We start from the raw sequence: 20,205 nt of genomic DNA, 5'->3' as shown, positions 1-20,205 counted from the left end.
GATCGAGGACGACCAGAATCTAAGTATGGGGGAATTTGATAAGTGCATAATGTACTACATATTTATTCTCTAATACTAGATATATAGTTGACCTTTACCATATATTTTAGGATTTTACTAGTTTTAAAATAAGTTAGATTGTTTTGTGTTAGTTATACATTTTTAGTATTAATTCTACTTAATTATGGTGCTACCTTGTCATAGGTGGGGAAATCAAGTGGGGAATCAACCTAAAAGTCACGTGAGCAACAAATTGTGAACATCAATTTACTTCAAAGGATTGGGATCGCCACGTCATCAATCACAAACCCATTCCTTTCATCTTCCTATTTTTGAAACTATAAAATAGAGTTGGGAAATTGTGGGCGTACAACTCCTTCCCAAAAGACCCGTTCAACTGATCTGCTACAAAAACGGAGTATGGTTATCAGTTATGCTATGAGTGGGGAAATCATATGGTGGATTTTCTGTTCCGATTTCTCCTGTCAAAAACGAGGTTTTTTTTGATATAAATTGGTTGCTCAAACTACAACAACGGAGAGGAGACACACAATACCCAAGAAAGTATACCGTGAGTCAAGTGAGGGTTTGATTGAGATCGTAATTGGGCGATTGGAAGAGAAGACAGCCATCGGAAGGAAGTTTAGTCTCGAATCAAAGGTTGAACAAGAATAACGACGATTCGCGGGATCGTAGCCGAGTGTCGTACGGTGTTCTTGGCACATAATTCATAAGTTCTTCTCTTACTTATTGTTTCCAATTATTGTTCTTTCAATCTATTTTGCTAGATTCTTAATGTTGATATGGTGAATCAATTTGGATATTATTACCGACTTGAGTATTTTATCAATTAATTATTATTTGAAGTTGTTAGTGATTCTTGTTTAATTGGTGATTGTGCATATTACTAGTGCTTGCATAATTGTCGATTATTGCTAGCTATATGATTTTGCTTAGTCTTGATCATATTCAAGTAGCCTCTAATTTGCGTTAAGTCTGCGATCATGATTTAATTTATATTAGAGAATAAGTTTAATCTAATTATTGTAAGCATTTATGTGATTAGAATAATTAGGATTAATGATGTCTCCTAGTTTATAATGCTACCAATTTTAATTTATGCAGATTGCGATCATATTTGTCTAAATGAGAATGATTAAGAGTCAATTGGGCTTAGTTCATAATTGATTACAAATAAGGGAGTACAGAGAGTCTTTGTTATTTAAGTCTCTACCGTTGGTCTAATAGTTAAATTGGTTAATTTCTAAAGGTTGGTTATATTTAAATATTAAAGAACTTAATCTGGTAAAAGTCATGCAATTGAATTGGTTAAGTTGTCTCGTCCCTTTTGTACATATTAGTAGTAGTTATATTTTTAGCCATTATCAAGTAGTGGTTATTACTAGGGGTGTGCACCTGTCCAAAACCGGTCCGGTCCGGACCGGAACCGGAATAGACCGGAACCGAAATCGAACATTCTTTAAGTCCGGAGCCCGGACCGGAATAATTCCGGGCAAGACCGGTCCGGACCTGATTATTCCGGACTGAATCGATTTTAGACCGGTTGGACCTGTTTAATTTTGATTCTCGCCTCTTGGATTAAAAAAAAAATTGAAGTTCTTTGTTATCGCATCGCAGCCATTAATCAATACACACCAAAATTCTCATATAGTTATAGAATCTTATCTCATATAAATCCAAAAAGCCTTCAACTTGCTGAAGATTAATCTTAAAACAGGTAACTAGAAAAAGAAAAAAAATTACAAAACCAAAACAGAATTACAGGGAATCCAAATTGAAATTAAATAGAATGATGATTTAATTAAATTAAAGAAAATTTTGGGAAAGAATCTCCAGATCTGATATAAGATAGGAAGAAGGTTGAGGAAGTTGTAATTTATAATTATTTCGCTCGACGTTCGTTCATCCACCAATCGATCATCACTCTTGGTCGTCGTTCGCTTGCCTGAGTAGTCGAGGGTTATGGGTTGGTGAAGACGGAAAATCTACAATTATGGGGTTTGCTTAATTTGAATATGTATCCGTAGGTAATGATTTATGGGTAGAGAGGAGAGAGAATTGTTGGGAGTAGAGGAGAGAGGCGTGAAAGTGGCTAGGTTTGAGGGGAGAGAATGGAGTCTTTTGTTATACGAAGTATAAGAAAAGTGTATATCTCATCCGGGTTTCCGGATCAGACCGGAAAATTCCGGTTTTTGTCCGGTCCGGTCCGGAAACCGGAATCCCTCATTTTTTAAGTCCGGCGTCCGGACCTGAATTTACTGGTCCGGACCGGACCGGACGATTCAGGTCCGGTTCCGGACCGGATTCAGGTCCCGGTCAAATTCTGCACACCCCTAGTTATTACGACTTTTACACCCCCCTTTTTTTTAGTAAATAGGTACATATGTGTCTAATCTGTAATTTACGTGAGCAATATTCAATTTGATCGATTAGTTAGACTAGATGTAAAGGAAATTAATTAATCTCTCCGTGGGATCGACCCTTTTCTTACCCTTTTACTACTTGTTAATATTTTTGAAGGTCTAAGATAGGTTTTTAATTTAATACGGTAAACGACACGTATCAAGGACCAACTATGAGAGGACAAAAAGATTATTCTAGATGTCTGGGGCAAGTAATGCTCTCAGGAAAATTCCCTATGGATCCATACCCAAAAGTTGAAATCTGCGAATCCTATCAGGGGAAGATAGCTACTCTGGATGATGACCAGTTGGTTGTCCAAGTTAAAATTTCCAATTTACGAGTCCATCGGATATTGGTAGATATTGGAAGCTCGTCTGACATTATGAGCGTCAAATGTCTAAGTCGCCTAGCCCATGACCCAAAAATAATTGAGAAAATCCACTATCCCATCATTGGATTTGGTGGCATCATCATTCACCTAGTATGAGTCATTTCATTGCCAGTAAGGATAGGAGGACGTGCTACTGGTAGAAATTTAAATGTAGACTTTCTGATAGTCAAAGAATTAACCGCGTACAATTCCATACTAGAACGTCCAACACTGAATAAAACTAAGGTCGTCGTGGTAACACACCTCAAGCTCTTGAAATATGTGTGTGATGATGGAAGTATTGGTACCATTTATGGTGATAAAAAACAAGCCCGAGATTCCTATCTAACTACACTCAACCCAGCGGCATGAAAAAAAATTAACTGGCGGAAACAGGCGTAAAAAGAAAACATGGAGAAACGACCCTTCAGATCGTCAAGACTGAGAAAAGTGGCAAACAATAAAACCACTGATATATTAGTATGTAAATGAAGGAAATATGTCCTTCACCCAAGGTGCATTAAGTCTAATACCAAGGTTCAGATTAATTGCGAACAATTAATTCAGTAAGATCAAGTGATCGGAACAGCTAGCTGGAGAAATGCTTCCGATCAGTGAGTTCTAATGGATATTAAGCTCACAACTTACTCTTGCCTGAACCTACAAGGTCACACCAATGGCATGTAACAGATCACCAGAATAAATGAATCGGAAATTCATTTAATAGCTTTTCGGGAATTAGTTTTGGAAAACGTATTATACGATACGACCTTGCGTCGGAATCATATATCGTATCGCGAATATTCGTAAGCTGGGCAAAACGAATAATCGTATCGTACGACGGTGATTCGTCGTATACGATACGATAAATAATAGCCGTAAGGCGTTAGTCGCAAATAAGAAGCGCATCGGAGCTGCCGGCCCGTAGAGCCAAGCGCGCAAGCGCGCAAGGCCCAACGAGCCAGCGAGCTCGCGAGCAAAGCAAGCAAGCAAGCCCGGGGTGTGGCACTAGCGTGCAACAGCAACAACATCGCATCAGCGATCGCGCAAGGCCCATGGCCTAGCTGCTCGGCTGCGCGCGCTGTGGGCTTCGGCCTCACTAGTGGAAAAAACCCCTGTTGTAGCCCCCTTGTTGAGGGGGGCATACATAAGCGCGCCTCAATAGCTACTTAGTCAACGCGGGTCAAATATTTTACTATTCTATTGAGGCGGGCTTTTGTGGTGTTCGCTTCTACAGAAGCTGTTGAAGGGGGCTTTCCTTGCCCGCCTCAATAGAAAGAAGCTGTTGAAGGGGGCTTTTAATTGCCCGCCTCAATAGGGTCTTTCTGTTGAAGGGGGCTTTTAATTGCCCGCCTCAATAGGCTACATTAAATTTAAATCAATTACAACCACCGCCAAACAGATAATCTAGATCTCTTCACATCTCGTCGTACTTCACATCTCTTCCAACGCATACCTATCCTCACCGCGCGACTCCACCACCACCACCTTCCTCACCGCGCGGCTCCACCACCACCATCTGAAGGAGAGTTTCCCCACCGTCGTCTTTCCTACCTTCGCGCAACTCCATCTGTTTCACACAATCGATTTGTGAAGCTAGGTTAGTTTTTATTTGCAATTATTTGGGTAATAATCCTCTTTTTTCTCGTGCATTTTCCACTTCATTTCATTTTTGTTTGATTTCCCTTGTTCATCGACCTAATTGCCCCTGTTTGTTGTTTGAATTCCTGCTCGACCTAACTCCATCTGTTTTTTGTTTGAATTCCTGCTTGAATTTCATTTTTGTTTGAATTTCTCGTGCTAGGTTAGTTTTCTTGGCGAACTAGGTGCGCTGTGCTCGGTGCCGGCTTTGCTGGCTTGTCCGTGGCGTGGCATTTGCTATTCGTACGCATCTCTCTCTTCTCAACTCTCAACCTTTCTCTTTCAATTATAATTATACCATGCATTTCAGTTTTTAAATTGGGTATTTCAATTATACTTGCATTTCAGTTTTCACAAATTAGGGTATTTCAATTATACTTGCATTTCAGTTTTCATAAACCAGGGTATTCAATTTTAAGATACGATAGTTTGTTTGTTTTGGCAGCACAGCCCCAAAGAATTGAAAGTAAAAGTTGACATTTTTGATGATGTTGGCATTGCTGGCGGCGCTTCTGGTGTTGCTGGAGGCCTCGTTCCCCTAAAGGTTACTGTTTTTTTTATGTGAATAATTCATGTTGTCCATATTTACTATTTTGCATGCTTTTCTCATTAAGTCATCATATATTATATCAGTGAAGCTTCTATGGAGGGGTGAAGAATGCTGGACTGAGTTTTTGAATCTTCTAAATGTTGCAGAAGCTGCTGCCACGGCAGCTTCTAGTCCTCACTTTCCACTCAACACTACTGATTTCATTGTTCGAAGAACGTTAGTCTTTTTTCTTGAATTTATCTCATAAAGCCAATGCTTATAATATAATTCTTAGTGAAATATCTCATGGTGTAAGCTTCACTTCAGGGGCATATTGAGACCAGCTGTTAGTGAAAAGATTTTGGATGTCATGCATCAAGTAATTTATCTTCACCTAATTTGCAGAATGTGGGATGTAAATAAGAATATGTCTCCAAAATGGATAAACTCGGGTTGATTGTTATATGCAGAATGCTCAAAATTGTCTAGCAAGTTGTCCAATACAGGCCGTTGATGAAGTTGCTGCAAGAGAGCTTATACCAAATTTATCTACGCCTTTGAACAGAGCCTTCTTTATGCCTAAAGCTGAGAATGTTAATCCCCACCACTATCTTAAGGTGTGAGGATCATCTCACTAATTGTATTATCATATTATGTGCTGAGCATATGTATGTGGTATATGTATTTGATTGATTTTTTTATGCCAGGCACTTTTTCTTGCAAGTGAACATTTGGCCAAGAGGTTGTCATCAACAGGTTTCCCTGGCAAGGAAATAGCTTTGCACAAGAAAGTTGTCACTTCACTAAGTGAAGTGGGAGGTTATTTCTCATTCTGTCTTTAAACGAGCGATAGAGTGTGCCTTCCATTGAGCTGACTGGCTGCAGTTTGTTCATCCATCCAGATGAATATGATGTTGTGATAGTTTGTCTTGGGGCTAGAGTTGACATGCTAGCTGACCTGTCTGGAATGCTTCCTTTAAGGACATGCAGAGGCATTGTTGCACACCTGCAGTTGAATGATCCCTTGTGGTAAGAATTTAACAAGTTTTAGTTTCAAGCACCATTTAACATTATTATACTGGTTGCTGTGATATGAATGAACGAGGGAAATAATAACTTATGACTTGTGAAGATATGACTGTTAGTGCGGCTGGAGGCCATGATCTATGCAATAGTTACCCTTGATCAAAAGAAGGATAAAAGGCGTTTTCAAAAGAGCTTTTTTTTCTGGTGAAGTTTCTGGATTCTGGAATGTTATAGCAGTTAGTAGCTATAGTAAAAGTAGAGATACTGTCATTAAAATCTCTAAACACTCTTACCTTGATATTAACCAGGCTGATACTGTTAACATCTATTGAAAGGTTGGGATCAAAGGCTATACTGACTACGATTTTGCCGAGAGTGATTTTGTGATGCTCTTTTCTAGGCTTTACTGTTAGCTTATATTGCTAATATGCATGTATGCTCTTGCATTGAGGTGCATTGAGAGCATTTACTTTTTTGGGAGAGGTAAGTTCAGAAATACGGAGTATTACAATAGGTTGGGGAAAGTTCAAATAATTTATACCTGGATTATGCATGAAGACACAAGTGCTTATTGAACATTCATCGTTCATCTCCTCTTTTTTCTTTATATATATATATATATATATATATATATATATATATATATATATATATATATATATATATATATATATATATATATATATATATATATATATATAGGGGAGGAATCCGGTGAGAACACCTCCTTATGTAAGAACACTTCTTATGGTGAGAACAATTTTACACTCTCTATGTTCTATATTGATTAATATGACATTTCCGCTCCCAACTTTGAACTAAAGAACCTAAGGACTCATTTGATTCTTATTACATGATTAATATGCATAGTTTTAACTTTCTAAAACTCATTCGAATCTATTTATGCACATTTAAGGCTCATTAGGTCGTTATAGGTCATGTTTGGAGCTAAAATGACATTTCCGCTCCCAACTTTGAACTAAAGAACCTAAGGACTCATTTGATTCTTATTACATGATTAATATGCATAGTTTTAACTTTCAAAAACTCATTCCAATCTACGTATGCACATTTAAGGCTCATTGGGTCGTTATAGGTCATGTTTAGAGCTAAAATGACATTTCCGCTCCCAACTTTGAACTAAAGAACCTAAGGACTCATTTGATTCTTATTACATGATTAATATGCATAGTTTTAACTTTCTAAAACTCATTCGAATCTATTTATGCACATTTAAGGCTCATTAGGTCGTTATAGGTCATGTTTAGAGCTAAAATGACATTTCCGCTCCCAACTTTGAACTAAAGAACCTAAGGACTCATTTGATTCTTATTACATGACTAATATACATAGTTTTAACTTTCTAAAACTCATTCGAATCTATTTATGGACATTTAAGGCTCATTAGGTCGTTATAGGTCATGTTTAGAGCTAAAATGACATTTCCGCTCCCAACTTTGAACTAAAGAACCTAAGGACTCATTTGATTCTTATTACATGACTAATATGCATAGTTTTAACTTTCTAAAACTCATTCGAATCTATTTATGCACATTTAAGGCTCATTAGGTCGTTATAGGTCAAGTTTCGAGCTAAAATGACATTTCCGCTCCCAACTTTGAACTAAAGAACCTAAGGACTCATTTGATTCTTATTACATGATTAATATGCATAGTTTTAACTTTCTAAAACTCATTCCAATCTACGTATGCACATTTAAGGCTCATTGGGTCGTTATAGGTCATATTTAGAGCTAAAATGACATTTCCGCTCCCAACTTTGAACTAAAGAACCTAAGGACTCATTTGATTCTTATTACATGATTAATATGCATAGTTTTAACTTTCTAAAACTCATTCGAATCTATTTATGCACATTTAAGGCTCATTAGGTCGTTATAGGTCATGTTTAGAGCTAAAATGACATTTCCGCTCCCAACTTTGAACTAAAGAACCTAAGGACTCATTTGATTCTTATTACATGACTAATATACATAGTTTTAACTTTCTAAAACTCATTCGAATCTATTTATGCACATTTAAGGCTCATTAGGTCGTTATAGGTCATGTTTAGAGCTAAAATGACATTTCCGCTCCCAACTTTGAACTAAAGAACCTAAGGACTCATTTGATTCTTATTACATGACTAATATGCATAGTTTTAACTTTCTAAAACTCATTCGAATCTATTTATGCACATTTAAGGCTCATTAGGTCGTTATAGGTCATGTTTAGAGCTAAAATAACATTTCCGCTCCCAACTTTGAACTAAAGAACCTAAGGACTAATTTGATTCTTATTACATGATTAATATGCATAGTTTTAACTTTCTAAAACTCATTCCAATCTACGTATGCACATTTAAGGCTCATTGGGTCGTTATAGGTCATGTTTAGAGCTAAAATGACATTTCCGCTCCCAACTTTGAACTAAAGAACCTAAGGACTCATTTGGTTCTTATTACATGATTAATATGCATAGTTTTAACTTTCTAAAACTCATTCGAATCTATTTATGCACATTTAAGGCTCATTGGGTCGTTATAGGTCATGTTTAGAGCTAAAATGACATTTCCGCTCCCAACTTTGAACTAAAGAACCTAAGGACTCATTTGATTCTTATTACATGACTAATATGCATAGTTTTAACTTTCTAAAACTCATTCGAATCTATTTATGCACATTTAAGGCTCATTAGGTCGTTATAGGTCATGTTTAGAGCTAAAATGACATTTCCGCTCCCAACTTTGAACTAAAGAACCTAAGGACTCATTTGATTCTTATTACATGTCTAATATGCATAGTTTTAACTTTCTAAAACTCATTTATACATAGTTTTAACTTTCTAAAACTCATTCGAATCTATTTATGCACATTTAAGGCTCATTAGGTCGTTATAGGTCATGTTTAGAGCTAAAATGACATTTCCGCTCCCAACTTTGAACTAAAGAACCTAAGGACTCATTTGATTCTTATTACATGACTAATATACATAGTTTTAACTTTCTAAAACTCATTCGAATCTATTTATGCACATTTAAGGCTCATTAGGTCGTTATAGGTCATGTTTAGAGCTAAAATGACATTTCCGCTCCCAACTTTGAACTAAAGAACCTAAGGACTCATTTGATTCTTATTACATGACTAATATGCATAGTTTTAACTTTCTAAAACTCATTCGAATCTATTTATGCACATTTAAGGCTCATTAGGTCGTTATAGGTCATGTTTAGAGCTAAAATGACATTTCCGCTCCCAACTTTGAACTAAAGAACCTAAGGACTAATTTGATTCTTATTACATGATTAATATGCATAGTTTTAACTTTCTAAAACTCATTCCAATCTACATATGCACATTTAGGGCTCATTGGGTCGTTATAGGTCATGTTTAGAGCTAAAATGACATTTCCGCTCCCAACTTTGAACTAAAGAACCTAAGGACTCATTTGATTCTTATTACATGATTAATATGCATAGTTTTAACTTTCTAAAACTCATTCGAATCTATTTATGCACATTTAAGGCTCATTGGGTCGTTATAGGTCATGTTTAGAGCTAAAATGACATTTCCGCTCCCAACTTTGAACTAAAGAACCTAAGGACTCATTTGATTCTTATTACATGACTAATATGCATAGTTTTAACTTTCTAAAACTCATTCGAATCTATTTATGCACATTTAAGGCTCATTAGGTCGTTATAGGTCATGTTTAGAGCTAAAATGACATTTCCGCTCCCAACTTTGAACTAAAGAACCTAAGGACTCATTTGATTCTTATTACATGTCTAATATGCATAGTTTTAACTTTCTAAAACTCATTTATACATAGTTTTAGCTTTCTAAAACTCATTCGAATCTATTTATGCACATTTAAGGCTCATTAGGTCGTTATAGGTCAACAACGTACTTAATTATCTCTATAGTCTGCAACTATATCTTTTAATTTTATGCTTCAATGGAATGTAAAGACAATATCGTGAGTGTAAACTTTGGTACTCATATATATTTTCCTTCCATGCAACTTGCAGGCTAGGGATCGAGTCGATTGGAAGAAAGTCAACACGACCTTACTTAAGGTTTGTAATGCATGATCTAAAGGGACCTAAGTGGCTGGATTAGAGACATTTGTTAGATTAGCTCTCTAGCCTTTTGTCTTTAGTTGTTAATATTAGTTGTAATTTGTTAGACTAGCTAGGTGTTTAAAAATTGTAAACATACGTACTATATATACGCTTTAATTTGCTCTGTTGGGTTAATATAAATGAAGTTAATGTAATGATTTATTTATCAAAGATAAGCAGATTCATACCTTTGCTATTTTGGTGTTGATTGGGTACAGGTTTCAATACTCAATGGAGTATATATCTAGTTGTGGTTATTGCCGCCTATTTTATATTTTAAAAGAATTTGGAAAAAAAAATTAATGTTGTTGAAGGGGGCTTTTAATGTACGCCTCAACAACATATGAATTTATGGCGTCAATGTACTGGTATTGGCGCAAAAATAAGGACCTGTTGAGGGGGGCATTTAAGAAGTGAGCCTCAACAGAGGAGGCTGTTGAGGCGGGCTTCTTAAATGCCCCCCTCAACAGGTCCTCATTTTTCGCTTTTCTGTAGAGGTTGTTGAGGCGGGCTTTTGAAAGCCCCCCACAACAGATCACCTGTTGAGGCGAACAAAGCCCGCCTCAACAGATCACTGAGCTGTTGAAGCTACGTCTGTCGCAGCGGGCCTTGTTCGCCTCAATAAACCCAAAATGCCCCCCTCAACAGGTATTTTTTCCACTAGTGCCTGCAGCGTTGTGGCTGGGCGCGGGTGTGTGGCCGTGTGCAAGTGTGGCCGGTCAAGGCCCTTAGTCTTGGTCGGTTACACTAATATAATAATAAGGTTATTATATTTTTGCACACACTTCCAACATTCAGTTTTCCATCTAACCTAAACCTAATTCCAAAAATTACGTTCTTCAGTTTTTCTCTCTCTGTGAAAAACTGTTCATCCCGAAAAGCTAAAATCTTGTGCGTTGTCTAAGCTGAACGCACAAGATTTTTACGTATCTGAACGTGTTGGTGAACCAAATAGAGGAACGACAAGTGGAGTTATTTGTTCGTGTTCGTTGATACAATACTCGGGAAAACACGCTTCGAATGTAAGTTTGCTTAAACTGTGCTTTGTACATGTTTGCTGGCTTTGGGGATGTTCCGCACATGTTATGTAGGTTTAACTGTATTCCCCTACAGTGATATCATGAGCCTTATGTATTCAAAGCATTTTTTAGCATGATTTAATTGTTTTTGCTGTTGTCGAAATTTTTGGAATTTTTGTTGATTTTTCGAAATTATTATGAATTTTTGGATTAATTGCGTAATAGGTTCTGAATTCAAAAATATTCGTATTTTCGACTTTTCAGACCCTAATCTGATTGAAAACGATTTTCTAAGATCAACCCATGAGAACGGTATTGCAAAAACAGGCCTCGAAGTATGTGTTTTGGGGCGTTTTTGTTAATTTTCGAATTAAAATTAATAAATTCGGAAGGTTGTTCAATTAATTGGTCGACCTAAACTACTCATAATTGATTGAAATTTTGCCACAATGTTTTTGGGTATATTCTTTAATTATGGTAAACGTTTTAGCCGTTTTTGATAAGTATAAACCCTAATTCTGCTTTCCCCAAATTCGTAAATTTTAGATCGCTAATTGATTTTTTAAATAATTTGGATCTAGTAATTTGGTTAATTGGGAGTAGGAATATAATTTCATGGTCAGTGGCGATTTTTAAAAATTATTGGATTAAAATTTTGAATAGTTTCGTTAATTTTAATCGACACTTAAACCAAATTGATTAAAAATCTGAAATTTAAATGTTTAGAACGATTTAAAGTTTTAGATTTGATTATTTAAAATTTTAAATTTTCAGTTGAAATCGTTCGTTCTTAAAATTTGAATAATGTTAGCCTTGATTTAATAATTTTAACGAAATTGGAATTGTTGTTAAATTAATTAAATCGTAAAAACGTTATTTTTCGAAAATAAAAATCGTTAAATTTTATAAAAAAAAACTTAATGCAAATGTTCGTGAAATTAATATTTTTTTTAATTAAGTTACTCTGTAGGCACGAACCAAAGGCACGAACTCGAGATGGGGTGGACGTGTGGCTCGTCGAGCCATGCGGGCTGCCACGCCTGTGCCGAGCCGCAGCGACGCGGGCAACAGCAAGCGTGCTGCGTGCCGCGCGCGCGCTGGGCGAGGAAGGGGCGAGCAAGGCAGGCGCCTTGGCTTGCGATTTTTGTGAGCAAGCAAGGCAGCCTTGCCTTGCGCAGCGTCGAGCACAGCAGCATGGCTGCGGGTACGTGGGCGGGGGCATGGGCATTACTCGTGTGCCTCGTAGGCCACAACGTGCATTGCTGGGCTGGGCACAAGCGTAGCCCGCATTGCACTCGAACATTTTTATTTTGTTGGGCTTGACTTTTATGTTTGCATTAAATTTGCCTAACGGGATAATTAATAATTATTTTATTTAACTTGGGCCGGGCCGCGAGTTTAATTTAATATTTAAATAATTAATTATCCGGAATAATTATTGGTTTGAGTGGGAGCCGCTAAATGAAATTAAAAATGAAATAATTATTTTTAATTATTTTTCCTAGGTCGCATTATTTTAATTAAATTAAATTTTAATTAGAATAAAGTCTAAGAATTAATAATTTGGAAATTGATTAATCTTTTAAGACGCGTTTATGTGAACGTGAATTTTAATTAATTCACGTAAATACTTGCATATTAACATGGGTCATTCGTTTTAGCATACGAATGGATGAATGCATAGAATGTATATTTTATGTAATGCAGGTACTCCAAGTGACTAGTATGGCCATTTTAGGATAGTTAAATACGGTCTGCGAACCGTTCTATCTTTGAATGTAAAGCTTTAAATATGGTCTGCGAACCATGGAAATTTTGATCTAATTTTATTATTTCAAGTATTTCTATTTAGAACTCTAAGTGAGCATTGAATGAAGATTCAAGACGATGCCAAGCTAACAAGATGGTGAAGAAGATTGGATGCTTCAAGGCAAGAGTTTTGGGCCATACTAGTTCACATATTATTTATGCACTTTATACATATTATGCTTGAATGAATGTATATTATGCATGAATAGGTTGTTTTGTATGACTCGATTAGATTTAGTTCACTAAATAATCGAACCAACATAGAAACAACTAGGTCCAAAGAAATATTGAGTTTCAAAATTGCCTTCCAAATCAAGCACTTACAAATCTAAGGATCTAACGTAGTAGGTTTACGCCAAAGGAGCACGTTGATTGTGGTTTCAACTCAAACAACAATGGCATTATGTTGTGGCAATGGGATGCATTATGGTATTAATTTATTAACCAAGAGTAATTTGGAGATTACTAGCAATAGGTTTTGCTTACCTAGAATCTTAAACTACTTAACACATGCCAAAGCTGCTTAAGGATTTAGGACTTTTAGGGTCTTGGAATCGTTTGATTTATTTTGGACCATGTTTTTACTTTTGCATGAATGAAATTTTTAATAGCTTTAATGATTGCATGCTAGCATTTATTTTAAAGTTATTAAGTTATAAATGGTTATTTATTGCGAATTCTTTTCAAATGTAGTAATCAAATGGCCGCAATCAAAACAACACTCAAAGTAACCGAAATTCTGGATGTAAAATTGAACCTATCAAACTTTCTTGATTGGGAGAGGAAGCTTCGGCAAGTCCTCAGGTGGAACAACATTGAATATGTAGTTGACCATCCCATCCCCAGCTATTACTCAAAGGATATGAGTCAAGAAAAGCACTGTGCGTGGGCGGACCCCATGTCGCTAGTGATGGATCTTATTCTTGGCTCAATCCCCAAGGATTGGAGTGCAAGGTTCGTTGCATACGAGCCATGGGCACTCCTAAGGCATCTTAGGGATATATTTCGTGGTAGATTCCAACATGGTGGTCAACATGTCGAACAAAATTTCTTTGAATTGGTACATTCATTTGGGGATCTAAAGTTTAACGCTCCACTGCGTTGTTGCTTTGACGTCGAAAGACAAAAGGAAAGGGAAAGGGTCATTGATCTTGAAATGATAGAAGGAACGCCAATTAGAACTCATACAAATAAAATGGTTGGGCTTCTCAACCGCCTTGAGTTACTTGGTGTTCCATTCCCAGATTCTACAACTGCAGGAATACTTTTGAATTCTCTTCACCCTGGTTATAAGAAATTCAAATTACTCTATTTCTCTAAGTAAAGGGAAAACACTCTTAGTGAGCTAATTTATTTTCTTCATCAATATGAATTGGACTTTGTAAGTGATAAGCAAGCGTCGCTAAAAGTAAAGAGTAAGAAAATTAAGAAAAGGGTTCCGGGGAAGATCCAAAGCAAGGGTGCATCACCATCTACTTCAGGAGGGAAAGTGGCGCCCTCCAAGAAGAAAATGAAGAAGGATTGTTCTCCATCTACATTGCAATGCTTCAATTGTAATGAAATTGGTTATTACAAGCGAGATTTCCCTAAACTAAAGGAAGAGAAGAAGGACAGAAACGTTGCTTCTCCTTTAGGTATATATATGTTATACATTGTAATCTTGGTAATTCTACTTCTTGGGTATTAGATTCTAGTTGTGGCTCACACTTATGTTCCAATTCGCAGGGACTAAGGAGAAGTAGAAGGCTTGATAAAGGCGAGATGGATCTACGCATGGGAAATGGAGCACGGATTGCTGCATTAGCCGTAGGATCTTATTTTATTTCTTTGCCTAGTGGTTTTTTTTTGGAACTAGAAAACTTTTACTATGTTCCTAGTATCACCAGAAACATTATTTCCGTTTCAAGTTTAGATTCTAAAGGTTTTAGTTTTCAATTTAAAGACAATAGTTGTTCTTTTGCTTTGAATGGAATATTTTATGGTTCAGCACAACAAGAAAATGGTCTATATGTGCTAGATACGAGCAAACACATTTATAACATAAATACTAAAAAGGCTAAAACTGATGACTCAGATCTCACATATCTGTGGCATTGTCGATTAGGCCATATAAACACAAAGCGCATGGAATACTTCAAAGGAAGGGAATTCTAGAATAATTCGACTTAGAGAAGATTGATTAATGCGAATCTTGTTTACTTGGAAAAATGACAAAGCAACCTGTCTCAAAGGTGGGAGAAAGAGCAAGCGGACTACTAAGGCTAATACATACGGACGTTTGTGGGCCTATGAGTATGAAAGCTAGAGGTGAGTTCAGCTATTTCATAACGTTTACGGACGATTTCAGTAGATATGGCTATATTTACTTAATGAAACACAAGCCTGAATCGTTTGAGAAATTCCGAGAATTTCAAAATGAAGTAGAGAATCAACATGGCAAGAAAATCAAAGCTCTACGATCAGATCAAGGAAGTGAATATCTTAGCCACGAGTTTGATGACCATCTAAAAGAATGCGGTATTCTTTCTGAATTGACTGCTCCGGGGACACCTCAATGGAATGGAGTGTTGGAACGGAGAAACAGGACCTTACTTGATATGGTCAGGTCAATGATGGGTCAAGCCGAACTTCCTTCACAATTTTGGGGACATGCATTGCAAACAGCAGCACTCACACTGAATCGTGCTCTGTCAAAAGCTGTTGAAAAGACTCCATACGAATTATGGACTGGGAAACTTCCAAAGTTGTCTTTTCTAAAGATTTGGGGCTGCGAAGCATATGTCAAGTGATTAATTTCGGACAAGCTCGAACCAAAATCTGACAAATGTTTCTTCGTTGGGTATCTAAAAGAAACAAAGGGGTATTACTTCTACAACAAGTCAGACAACAAGGTATTCGTTGCTCGTGACGGTGCCTTTTTGGAAAGAAATCATATTTCCAAATTGACTAGTGGGAGAATAATAGACCATGAAGAGATTCGAGACGAACAACGAACCAAGAACTCTTTAGAAGCATTTCAGGACGAAGAACCTCCAAGGTCTTTAGAACAGCCAGTGGGAGTAGTTCCTCAAAACGTTGTTGCCCCTCGTAAGTCAAATAGAACTAAGGTTCAGCCGGACAGATGGACATGCGTCCTCTTGATTGAAAACTTAGACGTTCTCATATTAGATAGTGACGAACCTATGACTTACAAGCAAGCTATGACGAGCCCAAGCTCCACTAAATGGCTAGAGGCCATGAAATCCGAGATAGACTCCATGTCTGAAAATCAAGTCTAGGATTTGGTAGATTTGCCGGATGGGTTCACAACTATCGGATGCAAATGGGTCTTCAAATGGAAGAAAGACAAAGATGGAATTTTATACATATACAAATCTAGATTGGTAGCAAAAGGTTACAGGCAAATTCACGGTGTTGACTACGATGAAACCTTTTCTCTAGTCGTGATGATTAAGTCTATTCGGATAATCCTTGCGATTGCCACGTTTTATGACTATGAAATATGGCAAATGGATGTCAAAAATGCCTTCTTGAATGGTGTTCTTGAAGAGACTATGTTTATGACGCAGCCGGAGGGTTTTGTCGATCAAAAGAACCAAGGAAAGGTATGCAAGCTTAAGAAATCCATTTATGGATTAAAGCAGGCATCAAGGAGTTGGAATAAACGATTTGATGAAGCAGTCAATAAGTTTGGCTTCATCAAAAATCAGGACGAATCTTGTGTATACAAGAAGGTGAGTGGGAGTAAAATTGCATTCCTAGTCTTGTATGTAGATAACATACTGCTTATTGGAAACGACATTCCTATGTTGGAGTCTGTAAAGACTTGGCTTGGAAAGTGTTTCTCAATGAAGGACTTAGGGGAAGCACAATACATATTGGGCATCAAGATCTATAGGGATAGATCTAAGAGGATGATTGGACTAAGCCAGAGCACTTACATTGACAAAGTGCTAGCTAGGTTGAATATGATGGAAGCCAAGAGAGGCCATCTACCCATGTCACATGGCACATATCTAAGCAAGACTCAGTGTCCCAAGACATCTGATGAGCGTAGAAAGATGAGTGGAATTCCATACGCTTCGGCTATTTGATCCATCATGTATGTTATGATTTGTACAAGGCCGGATGTTTCGTTCGCACTTAGTGAAACGAGCAGGTACCAGTCAGAACTAGGTGAGGCACATTGGACTGCTTCCAAGAATATCCTAAAGTACTTGAAAAGGATTAAGGATCAGTTTCTAGTTTATGGTGGTACAGATGAGTTTATTGTTAAGGGCTATACGGACGCAAGCTTTCAAACCGACAGAGATGATTTCAGATCACAGTTTGGGTTTGTGTTCTGGCTTAATGGCGGAGCAGTAAGCTGGAAAAGTTCTAAGCAAAGCACTGTTGCGGATTCTACAACTGAAGCCGAGTACATTGCTGCCTCAGGAGCAGCAAAGGAAGTTGTTTGGAATCGGAATTTCATCGAAGAACTTGGGGTTGTCCCCTCCATTAAAGGACCAGTGGCTTTGTATTGCGACAATAGCGGAGCCATTGCCCAGGCAAAGGAGCCTAGGAGCCACAAGAAGTCCAAGCACGTATTGCGGCAATTTCATATACTTCGAGAAATCGTTGAAAGGAAAGAAATCGAGATTTTCAAGGTTGGAATTGACGACAACGGCGCGGATCCATTGACTAAACCGTTGCCACAAGCGAAGCACAACGCACATGTAGCAACCATGGGAATCAAGCATATTGTAGGATGACTTTGATTTTTTAAGTTTTGTTTTAGAACATATGTTAGATCTGTGTTTAAAATAATTGGTTTAACCATTTCATATTCATGAAATTTATTATTTCATATTCATTTAATTTTGGTTTATTATTAAATGATAAGTCCATGTGATTCAAAACATTCAAATGGGATGTCAAGATGGATTCTTTGACAAAGAAACACCCATAAGTGAACTTGATTATTAAAGTCATAAAGGATCCCTAATCCAGGTCATTGAAAGGTAGACGACCAATGACTAATGAAGATTAGATTGCAAGTAGATTTTTAGTTCGGTTTCTTAAACTAGATTGACTGGATGTCAGAATATTTTGCATAGCTACTTATTGGATCTTGTATCGGATTGACCATGAGAAATATGTCGTACGACGGTGATTCGTCGTATACGATACGATAAATAATAGCCGTAAGGTGTTAGTCGCGAATACGAAGCACATCGGAGCTGCCGGCCCGTCGAGCCATGCGCGCAAGCGCGCAAGGCCCAACGAGCCAGCGAGCTCGCGAGCAAAGCAAGCAAGCCAGCCTGGGGCGTGGTACTAGCGCACAACAGCAACAACAACGCAGCAGCGAGCACGCAAGGCCCACGACCCAACTGCTCGGCTGCGCGTGCTGTGGACTTCGGCTTGCAGCGTTGTGGATGGGCGCGGGTGTGTGGCCGTGTGCAAGTGTGGCCGGTCAAGGCCCTTAGTCTTGGCCGGTTACACTAATATAATAATTAGGTGCTTATATTTTTGCACACACTCCAACATTCAGTTTTGCATCTAACCTAAACCTAATTCCAAAAATCACGTTCTTCAGTTTTTCTCTCTCTAAAACTGTTCATCCCGAAAAGAAAAAATCTTGTGCGTTGTCTAAGCTACAATAATAAAGACGAATCTGAACGTGTCTGTGAACCAAGTAGAGGAACGACAAGTGGAGTTCTTTGTTCGTGTTCGTTGATACAATACTCGGGAAAACACGCTTCGAATGTAAGTTTGCTTAAACTGTGCTTTATACATGTTTCCTGGCTTTGGGGATGTTGCGCATATGTTATGTATGTATAACTGTATTCCCCTACAGTAAATGCCTACGAAACGGCTAAATAAATTATATTATGCCTACTCCTACAATTCTATAAATAAACAATAATATTCCTTACAAAGAATACAAAGTATATCATACAAGTTTAAATGTTACGACGCAAATGGATTGTAGGAAGTCCCTAAAAGGACCAATATCCACCATCAAGACTATTTTTCAAGAAGACTAATTGTTTGACAGCCTGAGGAGTGGCCTAGATTAGCGCCCCTATTAGACTGATCACCTAAACATAGGGGTTACCCTTAAAAATGACCTACAAAGTAACATGTCTAACAAAAACAAGTGAAAACTAGCTCACTCACCTTTAGATATTTAAGACATTCTTGCATGAACCGTCCAGAATACAAGTCCGCGGATGGCTTCCGCTATCAAAATTTAGGATATATAGTATGGCATAAAAAATTTGACGTACCGGCCTAGGGCCAATCATATTAAATCATATTAAGTGTACTCAAATCAAGTTCAAACATAGACAGGCACATCAAAATGCTAAAATTATCGTAAGCAGCGAGAAACGTAAGATTACGAACAGATAAATCTTCCACGGCTAAAGATATCTAAGATTGTGGAAATGCACACTAATGTAAGCATACATCTCACTTGATGGCCATTAAAATAAGGCTCCATTACAGGCATAAGATTCACAAAAGAGGCGCTGACCAAATAAATATGGGAAGACGCGCCGATTGAAGGAAATGTGACCCAAACACACTAATTATTCAAAGTCGCGATACCACCACAGCACAAACATCATTCAGAGAAAAAATAAGTGCACAAAAGGCACTAATGTTGATACATGTGCTCACGACACATAAAACACAAATCAAACAAAGAGGCAAGAATAAAGCAGCACGAAATCAAGGAGTAGCCGAGTTGCCATCCCTGATGTCTTCGTTATCAAGGGAATCCACCTCCTCCTCATCCCCTTTAGAGTGGGACACAGGAGGTTCCACTCCCAGACGTTGGGCAGCCAACACGGCTATTTGATGGTTAATTCGTACTTGGAACCACTGGAAATCCGCACCTTCCATCTCTTGGTCCCAAGCCCGCCGAGCACCTTCCATCACGGCCTCCTCACCTTGCTTGAAAGAGCTATCCGCCTCATGCTTAATGACGCCCACCTCCTCCCGAGCATCCTTCATTGCAACCTCAATAATACCGTAGCTCACCTAGTTGCAAGGTGGGAAATCGGTAATAGTATGGAATATGTATATGTTGGTTCTTTATCCAATGTCTAACGATAATGGCGGAAATTGATTTACATTAATAAAAGCCTCCTCAACTTTTACCTAAAAAAAAGGGTAAAGTTGTTATTTTACCTATATACATACGTAGTGACTTTTTTTTATTCAATGTTCTATAATTGATATTTTAATGAATCTTTTATAATTTATAAGTGAAGTACTAC

The 20,205-nt window shown here is 37.6% G+C and overlaps 1 protein-coding gene across 1 annotated transcript; it reads left to right on the top strand.

Annotated features, from left to right (window-relative positions):
• Positions 1-5,007: 5,007 nt before the first annotated feature.
• Positions 5,008-5,852, top strand: LOC130461706 (uncharacterized). Its single transcript, XM_056829883.1, has 4 exons — positions 5,008-5,201; positions 5,292-5,343; positions 5,435-5,581; positions 5,672-5,852. The coding sequence occupies exons 1-4, from the start codon at positions 5,008-5,010 to the stop codon at positions 5,804-5,806; spliced, it is 528 nt and encodes a 175-aa protein (XP_056685861.1). The 3' UTR covers positions 5,807-5,852.
• Positions 5,853-20,205: the final 14,353 nt, after the last annotated feature.

The sequence above is a fragment of the Spinacia oleracea genome, chromosome 5, assembly GCF_020520425.1.
Source record: "Spinacia oleracea cultivar Varoflay chromosome 5, BTI_SOV_V1, whole genome shotgun sequence".
Lineage (NCBI taxonomy): Eukaryota > Viridiplantae > Streptophyta > Magnoliopsida > Caryophyllales > Amaranthaceae > Spinacia > Spinacia oleracea.
Note: the sequence above shows the minus strand (reverse complement) of the source record. Positions and strands in the feature narration are given on the sequence as shown.

Excerpts from the sequence above, each read along its gene's own strand:
- LOC130461706 (XM_056829883.1), top strand. The coding sequence starts at position 5,008 with ATGTTGTCCATATTTACTATTTTGCATGCTTTTCTCATTAAGTCATCA. Across the intron at positions 5,344-5,434 it reads TTTTGGATGTCATGCATCAA|AATGCTCAAAATTGTCTAGC; the intron begins GTAATTTATCTT and ends TGTTATATGCAG. Across the intron at positions 5,582-5,671 it reads ATCCCCACCACTATCTTAAG|GCACTTTTTCTTGCAAGTGA; the intron begins GTGTGAGGATCA and ends TTTTTATGCCAG.